We start from the raw sequence: 19,487 nt of genomic DNA on the forward strand, positions 1-19,487 counted from the left end.
CCGCGCATGCTCACATACGTGACATATATTTTTTTTTCAAGTTTTGGCAAGCCTTTGTGATGCTAAGGGACCTGCATTTATGTTGTGTTATGACATTATTGTAGTTACGAAGATTTTACTATTGTCATACCACAGTAGGTTGGGCTGTTTGTGCCATAACTCAGGATGGGTTGGGTTTTGTGTATGCTCTTAATTTAGTTACGCTTCTGTTGCGTACTAGAAAACCTTAGCTATGAGGAAATGGTTGTGAAAAGTATTCAAGTAAACAGTGTTGTGTGTGCCTGTGATTACATACATGTTGAGTGCCATCTGAAGTTGGTACTGCACATTAGTAATTTACTTAATCGAAGAAGCTTTAGCTTAGTTCCCTGAAGGAGCCATCTGAAGGCGGCAAGCATTGCAAGTGTCAGTGATAGCAGGAAAACAAAATGGTGAATCAAACACGTGTTTTATACTCGCATTCTGCTTTAATTTAGCGCTGCCATCTGTCATTCAGATTATTCAGATTGGTATAAACAAAATCGGCGAGCCCCCCAAAATCGGCGCGACGATCATCCAAAAAATACGATGTTCCTGCAAGTGCTTTTCCCTCGCAAAATGCCTTCAATCTGGAAATTGTCAGGCCGCAGGTTCTTTTTTACTTTTTATTTGGAACATACTATGATTTGACAGTTCAGCAAATTCCCAACCTTGAAAATTGACAGGAACTCAACAGCTGACAGAAGAGCAGTAATGTTGCATCACTTGTTATCTCGGCAACTGCGCAGTACCAATATCCTTCGGATCGCCAAGCGAAGATAGGAACCTGATAAAGGATAGTCTTACTTCAAATTGACTTATCACCTGAAAGTATATACTAGTTTGAGCACGAATGCTGAAAAATGGTAGTAACGTCTTAGACTCTATACATTATCTGTAAAGCCACGATACGACGCAAAGTTTCAAACTGAGGAACGTACCAGATTTCGTTTTCAAAATGAAAAAGCAGCTAATGTAAACAACTATTCCGAAAGCCCTTCCTAATCACTGCAATGATTTCCTAATCACTGCAATGATCTCCTAATCACTGCAATGATCTCTACTCACAAGGCCACATTGTGCATATAGCTGATGTATTATTGATCGTCCATCTTTGAATCCCGAAAGAAACAGTTAGGCACGTCAGAATGATAACTGGCCAACGGCCAATGTGATTGATAAAACCGTATCAACGCAAGTAGCATTTTATTGAAACAGAAATTTTTCAGAAATTTATACCGACCAGAAGTGCTTGTTGGTGGCATGCACTGTTGAGAGCCTATATGCATTTTTAAATGTTAATAAAATCAGCACATTAATGCACTGACCATTCTTGATACATTTTTATGACAGGATTGAACCACAATACAAATTGTACAATAGAAATTGGTATGCGCTTGCAATAATGACACCGTTAATCAATAAATCTTTGATACTAGCGCATTAATCTAAGTATTTTATTGCATTATACTCCATAGTTATAGGAACTTTGTGAAAGAGAAGTTTACCCCTTTTCGGCTCAGCTGGCTTCGATTTTCTCTTTCTCCTCAAATATCTGAAGGGTTGCCTATAATCTGCGTATTTGACAGTCCCCTTGAACACATTTTTGTCCAAACAAGCAATCAAACAAATTTAAAGCTCAACACTCACTCTTTACTCCTTACATATTTCAACATGGTCCCCAATCTCAGTGAATCTTTATCAGGATTAATAATCGCACCGATAACACCATCACATTGTTACATTACATTGCAATGAAAGGCAAAAAAGGTCACGTTAATACATACCGTAATATACAGAACAAGTACGTGTAAACCGTTAAAATCAGACGAGTTGGAGACAAGCTTGTAATGATGCATTTATATCAACTGTGACCTCGTTATATCTGATTATGCTCTCAACACTTATGAGTTACTAAGAACAAGTATACTGTATGTTATACTTTAAAATGCTCTACAACAGCAACTGAGTAAGCAGCAATAAGTTGGCACGTTATACTCTGTGACGCTCTAAACATTAAGCTAAGTGAAAGCTACGTATTCAATTTATTGGTAAGCTATGAAGTCTCATAGTCGTTCATAAGCATCTCCACTTCGCTTTCCAGGAATTACAGTGAAATGCATCATCGGGCCTTTAAACCTGCAAAGGCCTATGCAGAAATTACTTTAACTTGGATAAATGTATACCTTAAGATAATTTACTTCTAAAATACATCTAACAACTAAAGTCACGCAACACGCATATTCAGATATTGGATCAGAAATCTTTACTTGGGTAGACATAAAATGCATGTGACAGCCATCAGTTGCAGAAACTAGTCGTAATTGGGGCCCATCCTGGTACCTTAAACAGACCAACATAGAGTCAGCGTTATCTTAGAAAGGCTTCAAGGGTGTAAGCGTAGTTTTATCAGTATACATCTACGGCATCTGTTTTTGAAAGACATTTGCGAAAGATGCCGGCTATAAGGCGTTTGGACACAGTCGTCGTTTGCACATGCGTGCAAAAGGCGACTGTGTCCAAAATAATGTTCAAGGCCTAATTTGTGCTCCATTTTAATAGTTCAACTGTCGGTGCCAAAGTGACATCTTATATTCTCAGCCCTTGACCTCTGTGCTTTTATCGAGCCCATCACAAGTCCATTCACAATTCAAGCCACATTTCCTTTCTCTTTGCTGGAAGGGTCAACACTGGTAAACGACGATAACGAAATGCTTTTCTTACTCTTCATTTTGAAGAGCTTGTGACTTGTGATAAGACTGGATGACTCGTGGTGGACTCGGCTACAGTACTGCTAAACCTGTGCGGCGAAGAATTATTGAAGGGGGCGGGTTACTCCGAGACCGGAGCAAACGTGTTACGAGTACTGTCATCAGTCTTGCACAGAATGATTGATGGTTACTGTTCTGAAGTACTACATTTCACACTAATTCGCAAAACAGTTATATTGGCAGGTCCGGGGAGGGGGCTACGGTGCCCATGCCAATGATCGCTTTTCAACTAAGCATAAAAGCTCCCAATAATTAATTTAGTGTTAGCTTTTTAAGAGGTCATTAAAGAGTGACTTGATCAAATCCACTACACTACTTCAATGCACCTCTCCTAACCCCCCCCAAAAAAATTGATCAGAAAACATTGTTTTGGAAATTAATTTGTGACATGACTTTCTGTGGTCTTTAGGTGTAAGTCGAAACTGACGGATAAATTCTTCCTACCACTTCTTAGTACTGGTTATAAAAAAGACGCAGTACTCGATACTTGAAAATTAAAAGTCAACTTTAAAAGGCTTTTTTTAACAGAAACTGAAACGATTTAACATAATGTGGAAGTGTAGGTGTATTCGTTTTTGACTAGAGACAAGGTAAATCGTGTACAAAAAGTCTTTCTGTATTCCAACCACTAATTGTCGCTGTTGTGCAGTCTGTCGTGTCGTTGTCGTAGTTGTCCACCAAAGCATGCAGAATCATACCAACAGAAAAGACTGAACATCAAAGTGTGCATTCGCAGTTGCAATACCAAACTGGGTTTTCACTCTAGCTATTCAATTTAGTGTAGTCTGGTAGATTGGGGAGATCTGCCTCTGCTCTGGCTCTTCGCTGTGCCAAGTGGTTAGACACAAAACCCTGGTTGTTGACTCGTCTGGGACACCAGGAATACTCCTGAGGCAGGTCGGATGAGTAAACATACATGTAGGTCGGATCTTCAATAACTTCCTCTTGTGTGCGGCTTCTTCCTTCTGCAGAGGAGAAAAGGTAAGATCACACAATAAGTGATCTTATTTATGTAACTAAGCTCGCCTGAACAATGTCCAAAAATATGCCATCACCGAGTGTTTAATTTTAAATGTTACACTTGAAAATGGCTACAGGTTTGCTCAATCGTGTATTCACGTAGTTTTGGGCATGTAATACTTCTTGCTTAACCTTTGATTTGATTAGTAACAATGAATCCGTTCGAACAAACCTACCTCTTGAGGACGACGATCACAATGATCAACAAGACAACTACGGCTCCCCCCACACCTGCAACTATTGGCACAACCGATGTGGATTCCTCTTCTAGAAAAAAAAATGTGCCAAAAAGGTTTTCTAAGCATAAGCCCTTAAAAGCTTTGTCACAGACTTCACATATACCTTGGTCTCACCTTATTTCTCGGTAGATTTTTATCCTGGGAACAAATAGCCCAACACCAGTAAAAAGTGAATAGAGAACATACCTTTTTGACAGGTGGTAGCATGCTCGTGTCGAGCGAATTTTAAACAAAATTATGCAGCTTTAGGTGCATGGCATATCTTTGACTTCCAATAATCTATATCTAATAAACTAACAGAGGCCGGATACCACATTCGGTAAGTGACACCTGCAACCCGTGTGAGATTTTGAAAAGAAAAGGTTACTTCCTATAATTTTACATGTGCATAGGTGTGTCCTTTGTACGGATCAGTGGCGTAAATATATGTTATTGAGTGCTGGGGGTGGGGTTGACGGATGACTTTGGACGGTAAGGAAATGCTGGACCATGTAACCATTAGGGTGCTACTTGTGGATGGCGTTCCAATGTGTCGATGATGAGACGGATAATGATGGAATTAACGAGCCAAAGGCTGAGAAATTCAGTACATTAATTATGTAAAAGACAAGCGACGTCACGAGCACTACTGAATATAGACTATAAAAGAAAATAATACAATCATCGCACCCAGCACCTCCCTCGCAAAAGTGGAAGTTCTGCAGATATAGTGTTACATTACACTCTGTATAAAACGATACCGTGGGTGCCAACAATGTATATTTTTGCACAGAAGAAACGAGAACCAAAAAGTATACGAACTCACAAACTCAAATGAAAGTCAGAGACAAGGGGGCCACCCAAGGCAAGTGAGTATCGTTTATGTCCAATGCAAGAAAAAAAAAGAGACAAAAGGGCGCCACCTCGAGGGGGGGTACTCTACTGCCCTTAAACGTCGTTCTGGACGTTTTCGAATGTTATTATTATTATCAAGAACTGCAGTGAAATTCCCTAATATCGTCCTCAAGCATTATATAAAGTGACACATTTTCCCATACTGCAGTGAACCTTGTGTCAAATGGCCCTAATACATGATGTATGAGTGTATGGTAGGCCTATGCTTGGCTGCCTAAATCGAACTGACTGAAGTTGCCGAAAGTAATTCAGGTTGTTGAAAAGTCGTCGAAAATATTGAGGAAAGGAGACCAAAATTAGCACGGTAATTAAATCCTGTCCTCTTTCCATTCATATTCTAGGAAACCAATAATAAATCATAAACTGATTTATTATTTAGGTAGCTTTCCCTACTTTTGTCTCTTTATTTACATGGTGATAGGGGGCCTAATATTCATATTTTCGGTTAGACCAAAAATGTCGGAGGTGATCGTTTACCTACCCCCCCCCCCAGAAATCGGGGATATATCCTAATCCTCCTCATGACTTACAGCCTTACGCGAAGGCAGACCCTAGAAAGTAAATAACCCCGCGCAACGGCAGACGTTTAGCCATAGGGTGAACTGTATAGCAAGGATCTGGTAGAAGCAAAAAAGCTGGCAAATGATCCAGAGAACAGGTTTTTCTCTCATGAATACATGTAGAACCTCTACAGCCATTTTTCTCCCAACATATCCGGACACAGTGAATGAAGAAAACGGGGATTAACCAATCATGAGGTTTGTTTGCGTGCAAACTATCAAGGAAATATTAATTAAAGGAAACTTTAATTCAACTCAAGACTACTGCAATATCTTTTTGCTTACTAATGCAAGAGCTCGGCCGGTTACAACTTAGCCGGTTCAGTTTCAGAAATATGCCCGGCTAAATCCAATAAGGCACAGAATTTACAAATATTCAGTTACACAAGTGATCAAAATATCTTACTACAAAAACATGCACGTGTCCCAAACTGTAGAAAATAGTAATAGAAGTATTTAAATTTCTACCTTGCGCACACGTTTGTCCTTTGAACGTTGCCAGACATTTACAGGTGAATCCGTCCGACGAAATGGAGCAGGTTCCGCCGTTTACACACGGTGAATTACTGCAAGGATCTGGTATAAATTACAAAGGATTCCAAGTTTTAGTGGGAACAAAAATTTGTGTTCTCAAGCTTGACAATACCGGCGATTCACAATAGTGCTCCTTCAAGAGTTTGCAACACTTTGGCCAATCACAACTCGCGAAATCTGTCGACCATTTTCAAAAGCGCACTGAGTCAACAGATTTCTGGCAATGTGATTGGCCAACGCGTTGCAAACTCTTGGAGGCGCACTATTGTGAATTGCCCATATTTAAAGATCTCCCGCAGTAGACTTACTTTCCTCCCCGAAGGTATTCGAAAAATGAAGAAGACAGAGGTAAATATGTCAAGGAATTTAATTCATTTTACAAATAACTAACAATAGATTATTGACTGAAGAAAATTTATGCAGAATGGAAATTACTGCAAAATATTGTCGGTTAATAATTAAGTAAACACTCTGTCATTTTTAACAGAATTGGTGCAGTCCGAAAGATCTGCCCCGGTAAAACAAGAGATATAGGAACCAAACTTACAAATATTCAATTGCACAAGATAACAGAACATCTGATGGCTATACTGAAATTCACATTTGCCAAAGCCAGGTACATTCAGTGTAGTTATTGTAATAAATTATTTAATTTTTACCTAGCGCACACGTTTGTCCTTCGAACGGTGCCGGACATTGACAGGCGAATGCGTCCGACGAAATGGAGCAGGTTCCGCCATTAAGACACGGTGAACTACTGCAAGGATCTGGTTTAATAGAATAAATCGTGTTTCGGAATCTTCCTACGACTCTGTAATTATTTTGATGTCTCATCCCAAATCAACTTTCAACATCAGGCGCAGCTCTAGTCTTGAGTTCCTGTAGTGTTGTTTTGAATCTTCTCCTGACATCTCGACATAATAATGGCTCCCACAAAATTGAGTAAAATCAGAGGCAAGTTCAATCGTGAATACAAATTTCTGCATGGGCATAGTCTTTTGTACTGTATAGCTCTACATGACTAAGGCGTACTGTCGGTTGCACGCTTAATTGCACCTGCCAGCTACAGCGACACGGTGTTTACATGTAAAATCTTACTTTCAGAGCATGTCACTCCATAGAAACCAGGGGCACAGTGACACACAAACCCGTTTACAACATCCTCGCAGGTCCCTCCACTGAGACAAGGAGAGTTTTTTCACAGAAGTCGGGCTCTGCGGGAAATAAAGACGGTCGAGTTATCCTGAAAGACAATGTAGGGATGTGTACTTTTTAATGTGCGTATATCTAACGAATGTATGGGTTATAGATTATTAATGTGGGCCTGATTTGTTATTCATGATCCATCCAGTCATGTACCTACCTCCACCTTTAAGTTGTAATTTTCCGTTCACAAACAGACCTAAATACTCCTTGTATAAGTGCCAAGCCTCATGGGATATAATTGGTACAATTGTCATTTATATCAACCCCTGTTTCTTATAATAATCTATCATAATATTACAAATATTATTTTGTTGGTAATTACGAATCATGGGGGGTTGCAATGAAGGATGGAACAGCGAGCGCATGGGTTCGCTCCTGCTTGCCCACCGCGGTCCGCGGTCTCTTGCTTGTACGCATGAACCACTGGCTGGACTGTCGGCTGTCCGAATTTATATTCCATTTTGACACTTATTCTGGTAAGCCCAACTAAAGATATATATATGAATCGATTCCTTAATGGTCATAGTGAATGCCGCTTTGGGTTTTTATCGTTGATTTTAAGTAATTCTAGAGTGCTTAGTGCGCAACTTTTACGTGACCTTCCGAACTGTACGCAACTTTTCTGTTATTGCATGTACTTGTATAGTACGAACATGTACACATACGCATTATGTTGGCATTGTATGGCATTGTCGTCGTAAACGTATATTTAACTACAAGCTCCATGCACTCAAGTTTGTCACGTACAGCACCTTGCGTGTTATGAGGATCAATGCACCATCCTTATGTGTGTATAGTGATATGCAGTATGTGGCTTGTTTGTTCATATTGTAGCCGATTCTGGGAGGACTCACATAGAAGAGGGGAGCACTCATTTGTAAGACATTATATTCTTATCTGCATCGGGGTAAGATTAAAGTTATTCTCTTATGTCTCTGCTGATTGCAATATTCCAATTATTCACTTCTGTAAAACATTATTTTCACTTATTTACATAAATTTAATCAGCCTTTTATTTAAGAGCCCAGTGTATAGAGATGAGTAATTACTATTGTAATTTCAGGGTCTCCTTCTACAGGGTTTTGTTTTTGCATAGGCTCTCTGATAATAAAATCATCCTCTGGAGTAGACGATCCAAGTTTTGTCAGCATCCGATCACTTTTAGGGAGTGATGGACTCCAAGCCACGACCCCGTCACAACAAGAATCCAGACATAACTAACTTTACTTTAGGTCCCAGGGCAGGCACAGGGGTTAAGAGGAGAGCTTTTACCCCCTAACTTTTGCGTATCCCCCACATGCAAAAAATGAAGCGAATATGAAACCGTGAGGTCCCGTGAGAGGGGACTGACCCCCCCCCCCTTAAAAACGGCTCAAGAGCTGCGCCCGGGCCGCGGGTCCTATGTATCATTTCCCGTTAAGGTGAAATATTTACCCCTTGCAGTTCCACAGTGCGTAAGAAGTTTAATAATACCCACGGTGTACCGAGATATAACGCAGCTCTATTTATAATACAAGCCATAATTGAACGATAAAATACATCGCTGTGATTAATACAGTTCAGCAGCACCCCGTACGTCCCCTGTGCCGCTGAGGCTCCTCCAAAGCAAAGAACCTTTTTTCCGTATAAATGGAGCTACACGGCTCCTTTTATTTCCAGCAAAGTATTTTTAATAAATCAGATTCTTTCATATTTAGGAAAATCAAGTAGTGCCATGAAGTATACACACTTTCGAAGAGTGTAACTTTCGTTCGCGATTAGAGATTTTTTCCAACAATCACCGTTTTATGTGATGTATTGTGAAATACATGACAAATCTTATGCTCACTGTAAAGACTTAAGCATTAAATACATAGGCTTAAGGTGCAAGGACTTTTCTTCCCGATTGTCTACCTTGAAAAGTGAAAACAACTTGGGGAAAATACATCTTTACAAAAGAAACTATGACAAAAACATTTCTTTCTAATTTCAGATTACCGCCATGAAGAGCACACCCCTTTTTAGCTGATATGGCATTAACCTCTGATGTCGGGTTCTCACACAATTTTCGATTTTAGGAAGGAAGGGTGACCTTCAGATAAATCAGACAAATTCTCTCCGAGAAAATTCATTTTTGATTTGCTGCAAATCCATGCGAGTCATTTGGCTCAGTCTTCAAAGCTTTTGGGACGATATATGATCAACAGTATCAGAAAAGAACGTGTGATCCGGGGACATGGAAGGGTGAGCAGCTAGCCATACCCGATACTGAGGGGATTCAGTAATAACACGAAGAGCATTGCAGCACCGACTTGTAATTTTCTTTGCCTGCCCGACCAAGTCAACTTAAGTATAAGGCATACACACACATCTCATAGGTCTTCCGTGACCAAATTAAGGTGGCTGTTCAGTGTACGTCTCGTTTCCGTGCACGTCTTGGCCCGTATGCGTAAAAGTTGCGCATATTTACGCGCGAAGATTCTTGTTAAAACATACAGGAATAGAAAGTGACAAACGGGTATCCATAACGGAACATGCATGGATACCCTCTCGTGGCAAACACTAACATTATACGGTCATGGATTCAAGAACTTTTGTTAATACAAACCTAGTTGTATGTGAATTCGCCGTATCCCTTTGATGAGCTGCTGGCCAAAACGTTGCTCCCCTCTTCCATTCAAGTGGACACGCACCACACCTTCTTTAACTTGATCACTCCAGTATAAGTAGTCCTTGTATATCGCCAGATCGTGGGGATGAACGGGTTTATATCGGGCGAGGTTTATCAGAATGCTGCGGTTGCTGCCGCTGAGATCGGTCCGCTCGATTTTGTCTAGGTATCCGTCACACCAGAACAGGTTAGAACCTGCAAGAGGGAGATGTATTACGGGCGATTTACACGATACAAGATTTAGAAGATACAATATACATGTGAATGGTCCCAATCGCAAACCCGTAAGATTGGCCGACTCGGAAACAAATCATTACTAATTCCATCCAAGCTGCTTGTCATCAATAATCTGTGCCCACATACATAACATTAGTAAGTAATGATGAAGAGGTGAGTTAATCTGCGATACAATAGACATTGGATCGTCTATCATGTGGCTAACGTAAAGTACATTGCGTTTATAAAACCTTCTAGATGCACATAGTATACAGTACATAACAGTGAGGCTACAAGTACATGAAGGTCCCACATGTGTTATACATGTATACCCAGCAAGAAATGAGACCGAGGGGTAACCCCCCCAACATGTCCAATCCCTATACACATTCCAGACTATTGTTACTTAACACATCCCCCCAAGATTTCTGAAATGAGTTCCCTAGATTCCTGCGAGACAATGACCAACACAAAGCAGGGGGGGGGGGTTTCTCTCCGTCTCATACCTTGCTGCATATGTATACATGAACCAAGGTAACACACGCTTACCACTGTGCAACCAATGGGTGGTAAAGAACTGCAGAAATTGGAGTAGGCCTATTCTTCTTGGCTTACAATCACCATCGGAGCACAGAGCAAGGATAGATAATCTTGCAGGAATGTGGAGCTATCTGCGGCTATATGCAGGCAGTCGCTACACGTACACAGTCAGATTGACGGCGGCCCGTTAATGTTATACATCGTGAACTTTTGAAACTGCAGTATGGCACGCCCAAAGTTGCTAAGAAAAACAGTTACAGTATGGAGCATCGACGGCACCAAGTGGTCGAGCTCCTGCTACACCCAGCAAGAAATGAGACCGAGGGGTACCCCCCCCAACATGTCCAATCCCTATACACATTCCAGACTATTATTACTTAACACGTCCCCCAAGATGTCTGAAAGGAATTCCCCAGATTCCTGCGAGACAATGACCAACACAAAGAAGGGGAGTTCTCTCCGTCTCATACCTTGCTGCATATGGCTCCTGCTCCATACAAATAATCTGTTCTGCTAGCTGTTGCGAAGTACATTCTTATAGTGTTATTTGTCAATTGTACAACATTCCTGTTTTGTTAGACTTGAATCACTTTCCTTGAACTTAGGAAAATCACTCCTCGAGTCGAAGACTCATAGAGAGTGGCTGCCCCCTTTTAGGAATAATAGCTTTAGAAATACCAACAAATTAACTTCATCAGATGCAGGACCAACCGTTACAAGTGTAGTTCAATCCCTTTTAACTTCGATTCTGAATAAGAAATAGTTTTTGTTCATATTAGATTATCAGCCACAACATTCGTCTTTTTTGGCGGGTCGGGGTATCAGATTGTTCTGGTGTGTTGGTTGGTTGGTTGGTTGGTTGGTTGGTTGGTTGGTTGGTTGGTTGGTTGGTTGGTTGGTTGGTTGGTTGGTTGGTTGGTTGGTTGGTTTGTTTGTCGGTCAGTTGGTTTATAGATCGCTGGGGTGGTTGGTTTTTCAGTGTGTCAAATTCATGTAAATTGTGTGTTTTGTATTTGTTTTTGTACATGTAGGCTACTGAATAAGGGTTTCTGGTTTTGTTTTTTCTGCGCTTAATTTTTTGATGTGTACAGATTGACTTTATTTTGGTGTGTATATTATTTGACATTTTTAAACACGATTTGTAACTTATGTGATTTTATATTTCATGTAAATCGAATTCGCAATTCTGCCTCTGGCTGCGATGAAACGATTTTAATAAACCTTTTAATTAATAATGATAATAATTTAATAAATATCGCTGCGGCAGCACTCAAAACAGCAACGCGGCAAACTCAGACAATCCTGGACAAAATATTTGGAACACCTTGTGGGAAGCGCAGTGAAAAGATCGCCCTCTCCCCCATTCAATGTAGCGGTCATTTAGTGGACCAAGACTCGGCTCAGCTTACCCAATGAGAAACAATATTGGGGTGATGAGGGGGAGGCAAGTTCTAACGAGATTTGTCCAAGATGGTAGTCTTTAACAAGAAAGGGTTTTCAGTATATCGGCAATCGCGAAAAGCAAGGGTGTTATCGCTGACTGCATGTATATTTTTTTGTAAACTTAATTGGTATGAAACATTTACCTTCAATGATTACAGCCTTGGGCCACACAAGATTGTCGTCAATCAAGGTAGTTCTGTTTATTCCGTCTAGGTTTGCTCTCTCGATTCGAGGATTGTTCCCCACGTCCGTCCAGTAAATGTATCTGGGAGAAAAATAAGTAATTTCGACGATGTGTGCACTGTCTTGGAATGTGTTAGATCTTATCTCATCTTCAGTTTGTAAAGTGCTCTTCCATTGCTAATACAGTCAGAAGAGTGTACACTACTACCAACTCGTGTTGCCAAGCTAACGCTCAGTCACATGACTATATATACTTGCTCCCAGTCCTCTCAGCCTTGGAGTTTCGTTCAAGCAGCAAGTTAAGAGACAAGTAAATTCCTTGACAATTTTACCTCGGAATTTCTTTTTTAAAAGAACAATCTTCGTCAATTTTAAGTTATTTAAAATGTTTTTTCCGGGATATTTGTGTGAACGGAGGCAAAACGTGAAAAATGTGGGCTGTCGGCTGATCTTCGAAGTGGACTTAATCGGGAAATATCGCTGAAGTTGAGTACATTCCTCATTAAAACTGATAGATAGGAGTTTCGAAAGCTTATAATATTATACATGCTCAGATGTCATCATTTAATAAACTACTTTCTGTTTCAGTTTTCACTCACACAATGAGTGGATATTAACCGTTTACGTTGTTTGGTTAAAACAACCAAGAAATTAAATTCAATCACCCAAAATGGGTTGAAAGAACCTAAACTATTGGGTAGTCGCAGTTACCCTCGCTTGGGTTAAATTTAACTCAAGCAATTTTTCAGTGTATATAGATTCCACCAACAGCTACACGCATCACGTGCATTTCTGTTGTTACTTGTTAACGATTACAGCATTCGAACAAATTGTATTTTCTTAAGATCGTCCGTATACGAACGATCGTTTGAGAAAAATATAAAATTTCTCTTTTCTCGAAAATGACGGCATTTCGGGTGGAAAGAATTCACAGATTGTCTGACTCTATTTGACGATAATTTGACAGTCCCGTTTCTAAGATGTTTCAAACACTACACACTGCCTTAGGCCTAAAGTGCGCGGGAGTGATACGACCACAGCCACATCGGTGGGTATTTACTCACCCTCGACTGTGATCAATGGCGATGCCCCGAGGCCTGTCAAGGTTTTCGATAATCGTCTCTTTTGTCCCGGTGCCATCCATACGGACTCGTCCGACTTGTCCAAGAGATTCATCAGTCCAATATACCAGCCCTGCTTCCACATCCAGAGCCAATCCAAATGCATCTATACATGAGGTTGGGAGGAAACTGCAGCTAGTACTGCAATTAAGAAGATCATCAAAGGAAGTTTCCTTTTTTTATTTTCTTACCATGACTGAAGGTTTCTATGACTACAGGTTTTAGGCAGTATTCACTAAACATAGGGCTACCAAAAACCGAGTTTCTTTTATCAAATATGACGAAGAAGGCATTAGCTGATAAATTTCTAGGTGAAAGAAAAACCAACTACCAATGTTCAATAATAATAAATGAGGCATTTTTCACAGATGAAACACAACGTTGACAAGGAATCTCTGCTCAAGCCTGTTGTATGGATAAAGAAGGAAAAAGAACTAGAAACTAGATTCCCGACAACATTCTCGATTCGGTTTGGATTTTGTGCACATTGGACGACTTATAGATGAAAACTGTATCCACCATTGAATGGCCGCCTGGTGGATGCACGTTCCGACGACTAAATAACTTCTTACGTCGGATGCGATCATCAAGGACTGTCATTTGGTTGCTTCCATTGAGATGTGCCCTGGAGAGTTTGCCGACTGTCCCGTCATACTGAGTCCAGTACACCATTTTCTCCGTGGCATCGTAGTCAACTGCCTCAGGTCCTACGACCCCTTTGAGGGGCAGGCTGTACAAATCAGCAAGTTGCTTCGCCATGCTTCCCGCGTAAATGGTGTTATTCTGGGAGGACACCACAAGCATAAAGTCACCTGAAAGCAACAAATGAAGCCAAGAAATTGCCTCTTTATTCAGGCACCTTATCACCTAATTAAGCTTGGCATGTCGGCCTCGTAAGCCTTCAAATTTAACTCTGCTCTTTATTCTTTTCACTGGCTCCCTGTCGCACAGCGAATCGAATTCAAGATGTTTAGCCATGGTTAAGGCTACAAGACACTTCACGATCAGGCACCTTTGCTATCCCTCGTTGCCAAAGAAACTGGATTGTCAATAGAAACAGGGCTAGATGAGGCCAGTTACAGGCAGGAGTCCTACGGGAAGCAGGCTTTTTCAGGTGCCGCACTTCGGCTCTGAAATAAACCCCTCCCCCTCTCTGAACAGCCCGCTCATGAGTAGCCTACTCATAATTGTACTTGTTTGCTTGATACCTCCCCTTGCTTCCCATTATTTTATACTGGTAAGCGCTCACAATTTTAAGAATGAATTTGTATGTCTAATTTTTTATACTATTTGCAGTTTGTGAACCTTTTTATGAAATGTATTGTAAATCCAAGCATACATTGTTTGATAAAAACTTTTAGCTATTCACTGCACAATTTTAAGTAATTTTAATTTTCCAATGGCTAGGTTTAGTCTTAAATAATTTTCATTAATTTATAGCTTGTTCAGATCTGTTTCATTTCAATGTAACGGGCTTAAAAAAGAAATGTTATTATTATTAAAGGAAATATGCTCTCCCTCTCCATGGCGCGACCCCAAACAGTCAGCCTCAAACGCCATCATCAATTACTTGTCTGGGTCACCTCACTCAGCCCACGGGCGTAAAATCTTGAGATATTGAGGTGCATACATGTATCCCCCCATTAAGTCACCAGGGGATGGTCTGCCAAATCGTCCCCCATCCCACGTTTTCATGGTGAGTAAAAAATTAAGGAGGATTGTGAAGAATTTTTGGACTTCCAAACAACCCAAAAGTATTACGACAGATCTCAAAAAGGAGAAGGTTAAATAACATAAATACATTAAGGTTCTGCATGAGTGTGTAGTATTTCACAGATCGTCGCCTTCAGGATTCGTTCTACCAAGACGGACCCGCGAACCATATCGAGGGGCAAATTTTGAATTTTTTTTCGTGCAGAAGCTTTTAAAAACATCATTGTACATTTTATTGAAATCTCGATGCCACTATTTACACAGCTTTGTATTGCTAGCCAACTGAGAAAATTATTTTTGTCTTTAATAATGCGCTGTTCTTTTTTTGTTCTTTTTATTTCTTCTTCGACCATGCACTGTCTAAATACATAATTACTGTGTTTACAGTATAAACTTCATGAAATGTGAACAAACCTGCATCTGCTTGTTTGATAGAGACCATCGCAGTGATTGTCAGGAGGATTCGAAGGATGTGACCGTGACGAAGAAAGGTCTTCATGATGATGAGCCCATGTACCCTGTAAAAAGAGGTAAAACCTTAAGGTAGCCCCGTAAAAGAAATGCAAGAAACTTTGGTCACGAAACGAGTTTCACATGGCCCTTGAATACTGATACCTTTTTCCTAAATGCAAACACTTTTTCGCCATATCTTTTGGTCTTTTTAATGTTTTAATATATTTTCTAACCGTTGAAGTTACTGCAATATATCTTGTGCCTTGCCTAATATTTCTTACAATCTTTGTGTAGGAATGAATGTCAAGTACCCTTCTTCTATGATGTGATTAAAAGCGTAAAGTGTATGCAGGTTTTATGTGCAGTTGCAACAGAAGCTGTTATAGGACTGCTAGGCAAATTAAAAGTCTATGTGGGCCTTTTATTAGGCAAACCGTTTGCTACCTGAGACAACTGCGACGGACCGTGTCCATTGCAACGGCCAATGCAGCACCTTCTGCCCAAATTGTTTCAGATTTATTTGTGGATAAAGCGATCCCTATTCAATGTCTTTTTTAGTGTTCTTCAGTATAAATCAGATGGAAACCTTCCTAGGAAGACTTCTCAGTATGTTTGTGGCGGAAGTGTCCTTTTGGGGGCGTGGTCTGCAGTGGGGGGCGCAGAATTATACAATACGGAAATACATCGGCGATACCAAAAATACACGGGAAATTCCCGCTGTACATGCTTGAATCACCGTGATAACCTCATTCAGGGCCTTTATAGCACTACAGCTACTACTAAGCTACAATCTTATCATCCAGGACTCCAGGTCAACACACTATCTGTTTATGGCGCTGGCGCCTACCACAAGCTTCCGGACACATTGGCAAGCATCCCAGACATTGGCCGGATGCATTTTCCAAAGGGGGAAGGAGTTTTTTAGAGGGGAGTAGGTATTGAGTGCATTATCATAATATAGCAATATTTTGTGCACAAGCATATGGGAACGGATATGGAACACCCCCCCCCGTTTCAGTCACTGCCAGGGCGATACCAAGATAGACACCCCTCTCAATAGTTAGGTGGGGAAAAGTTTAGGAAAAGTCACGGGAGTTCGATCAGGTCATGCGAGGCAGTTGGTAGAACAATCAGATCATGTGATTTCTGCGACATTTTGGGCACACGCCCCCGCGCTGAGAAAATTCAAAAACTCTACGTGCTCCTGACAAACAGGAATCAGTGACTGTGCTGAGACTGTCATGATTAAGTGTGCAATGAACACACATCCATGTAGGACGTTCAATGGTGTAGGGTCTGCGTTATGACAACTATTTGTTATGACCGGTCAAAAACGATTAAATCATGGTTTTCACGAAAGTCATCACTGCCTTTACAAACTCTGTGCCCGGTTGGAATTAAAAAAAAATGACAGAAGGAAATCTCCGCAGTAGCCAGAGTTGTAGTGACTCGAGTCAATGACTCGACTCCACTCGAGTCCAACTCGAGTCACATTTTTTGGCGACTCGACTCGACTCTCTTAGGGATACCCGAATCTAGTACAAGCTTGTAAGAATCGAGTCTCAAAAAATGTAAGCAAAATTTTAGGTTGCTAGATACCTGTCACCCTAATTCATTTTTAGTATGTCTAAATGAAAATAACAGTACCAAAAATATGACTTACATATAGTGTTTTATTACAATTTGTGACTCATATTGACTCGAGCTGAGTATTTGACTCGACTACACAAAGTGACTCCACTCAGCTTAACTTCTTGACCTAGTTTCTCGACTCGAGTCACAATGTTAAAATGTCTCTACTCGACTTGGGTCACCAAATTTAGTGAGTCGTTAAAACACCAGCACCAGCCGAGCAAAAGTAAAAAAAAAACTTTCTCTTAGAAATTGTTTTTCGGGGTTTTTTGGGGGGTGGGGGTGTTTTTTGTTCTGTTGTGTTTTTTCTTTTTCTTTTTTATCTTGACATAATACACTGTATATAAGGGATTTCCTGTGGATGTACTCTAAATCAGTTTTCGATAAAATAACATTTGGGAACACGACAGATTATACAACGCATACTGTGCATTACTGAGTCATTGGCTATTCTTTAACCATGAAAGTCCGACCTATAATTCGCAGTTTAAAATTCATTGCTAAGTGTAAGCTTAGAAGCTTGTGGGCAATGCCAGGTAGCAGCATCCCTTGAGGAAGGAGCTGTATAGTCCCTTTCAGGGTGGAGGACCTGTGTCCTCCGGTAAGAGAATTCCGGGAAATAAATAAGGAACGAAACAGACCTCCTGATCTTGATTTATTTCTTTTCGTGTTCCCTATTAAAATATACCACTGAAAAACAATTCATGACATTGACATTAAATGAATAGAGAGAATTTACAAAGCATAAAATTACATGTGTATTTAATATTTTATGGAGTACATTAGTATTTGAATAATTAGTACCTCAACTCGCCCAACACTCACGGGGTTGCAGTTATAGGTAAGTGCGGTGGGGCCCACTGCACTGGGCTGACTAAATGGTAACCCAGTATACACAATAACATAAACTTGGAAAAACATACGATATTTCAATATAAAATCTACAACCATGCTTTGCAAATGATAATAAAATTACTGAAAAGTAGCGTGCACTACCAAAATCAGCGTTCACCAAGCACGCACATGGACGCGACCCAAAGGTCACTGGAACTTTCCATAAGCCCGCAAGTACACACAATAATGTCTTTCACATGTACGTAATGCACACACATAAGCTACGTAGAAAGTTCTCGCTCACAGGAACCCAAAGAAGCATTGTGAATGAAACGGAAAAGTTCGATCCAAAACCCGACCAACCTATTCAAATTAATGGTAATCTTCAATCCCAGCCGATTCTCTAATCATTCAAAACGGTGATAATTTACCGCTTGTATCAGTAATCATATCTGAAAAGAGTAAAAGAAAGAGTAAATTACCGAAACGCTTCGGGCAGCACTCCCGGTGGAAAGGATCGAGAAGAGGCAAGTTTGAAAGAGCGCCCTCTCAGTCTCAACACCGAGAGTAATTAAAACGCAAAATGAGGATCCCCACAGCTTCCCTGCTTTAAATCCACACGCCCCGTGTGGATGTTAGTTGTATCCCCATATCAGTCAACATATTACTGACCAGGGTTGCATCGAGGATCACATAATTCCAAATGTGCTCACAGGTCATGTCTGGGACAAGCAGCAGTGTTATCACTCTTATTCCGACACTTCAACAAGTGGACAACTCTAAATAACAATGAAACTAGAAAATGTTCCTTTTGAACACAGAGCAACAGCTCTCAGCAGATTAGTGTTTTAAGCAAAGATAAACAACAAGCCATCTAAAAGACTATGCAAATTGTTAATCAGGTTACAGCTGAATAGGGTCCTTTCGTCCCAGTTTCACGCTAGATACATCCTCCTGCACGAAGCGGCGTAAGACAATTTACAATACTCTGTGAACCACTGTGAAGCATCATTTGTGCATTAATCATAGCAAGACAGAAAACGTCCTGCAACAAATACACTCGTGGACGATGGTAACAACACCAACTACTGGATTAATATACATACACACAAGAACACTTTTCGAGTCAAAATAAAAGACTAGAGGGGAGATCTCTTGACACCACATAACTTCAAGGACCCATTTAAGGTCAACAAAGCCTTGAACAATACTGGGTTAATCAATTTAAATGTCCAAGGACTGCTTCCTTCACACCTCGGCAACATTTTTCTATCCCTTCGTTATCTAGATGAATTCCATCAACTAAGTGTTGTCTACGGTTAATTCTACGTTGGCAATGACAATGAACCCCCTAAACATTCTTCAACTTATGAGAGAGAAATGCATTAAATCTCCGTGATCGACGATCAAATGTGCTTGTATCAACCTGCCCGGCCTAGACACCCTGGATCTCTCGATTT

At 40.5% G+C, this 19,487-nt stretch overlaps 2 protein-coding genes across 3 annotated transcripts in view; one reads left to right on the top strand and one right to left on the bottom strand.

The window, feature by feature from the left end:
* Positions 1 to 1,446: 1,446 nt before the first annotated feature.
* Positions 1,447 to 18,577, bottom strand: LOC110974106 (low-density lipoprotein receptor-related protein 5-like protein). Its single transcript, XM_022225475.2, has 11 exons — positions 18,510 to 18,577; positions 15,523 to 15,626; positions 13,968 to 14,207; positions 13,339 to 13,501; positions 12,235 to 12,356; positions 9,830 to 10,087; positions 7,135 to 7,250; positions 6,696 to 6,803; positions 5,971 to 6,078; positions 3,986 to 4,076; positions 1,447 to 3,754 (listed from the first exon to the last, which is right to left on the bottom strand). The coding sequence occupies exons 2-7, from the start codon at positions 15,605 to 15,607 to the stop codon at positions 7,189 to 7,191; spliced, it is 930 nt and encodes a 309-aa protein (XP_022081167.2). The 5' UTR covers positions 15,608 to 15,626; positions 18,510 to 18,577; the 3' UTR covers positions 1,447 to 3,754; positions 3,986 to 4,076; positions 5,971 to 6,078; positions 6,696 to 6,803; positions 7,135 to 7,188.
* fbxl13 (F-box and leucine rich repeat protein 13) overlaps positions 7,640 to 19,487 on the top strand; it is a 63,208-nt gene continuing 51,360 nt past the window's right edge. The window contains exons 1-3 of one of the 2 annotated variants that reach the window (XM_087135364.1): positions 7,640 to 7,718; positions 8,077 to 8,149; positions 15,544 to 15,638. The gene's annotated coding sequence lies outside the window, so the exon portion shown is untranslated. Of the gene's footprint in view, positions 7,719 to 7,926; positions 8,150 to 15,543; positions 15,639 to 19,487 lie in introns of those variants that run through there. The other variant, XM_087135365.1, reaches the window with a different exon arrangement.

The sequence above is a fragment of the Acanthaster planci genome, linkage group LG04 (genome assembly GCF_054643075.1).
Source record: "Acanthaster planci isolate LZ-2023a linkage group LG04, COTS_SCS, whole genome shotgun sequence".
NCBI lineage: Eukaryota > Metazoa > Echinodermata > Asteroidea > Valvatida > Acanthasteridae > Acanthaster > Acanthaster planci.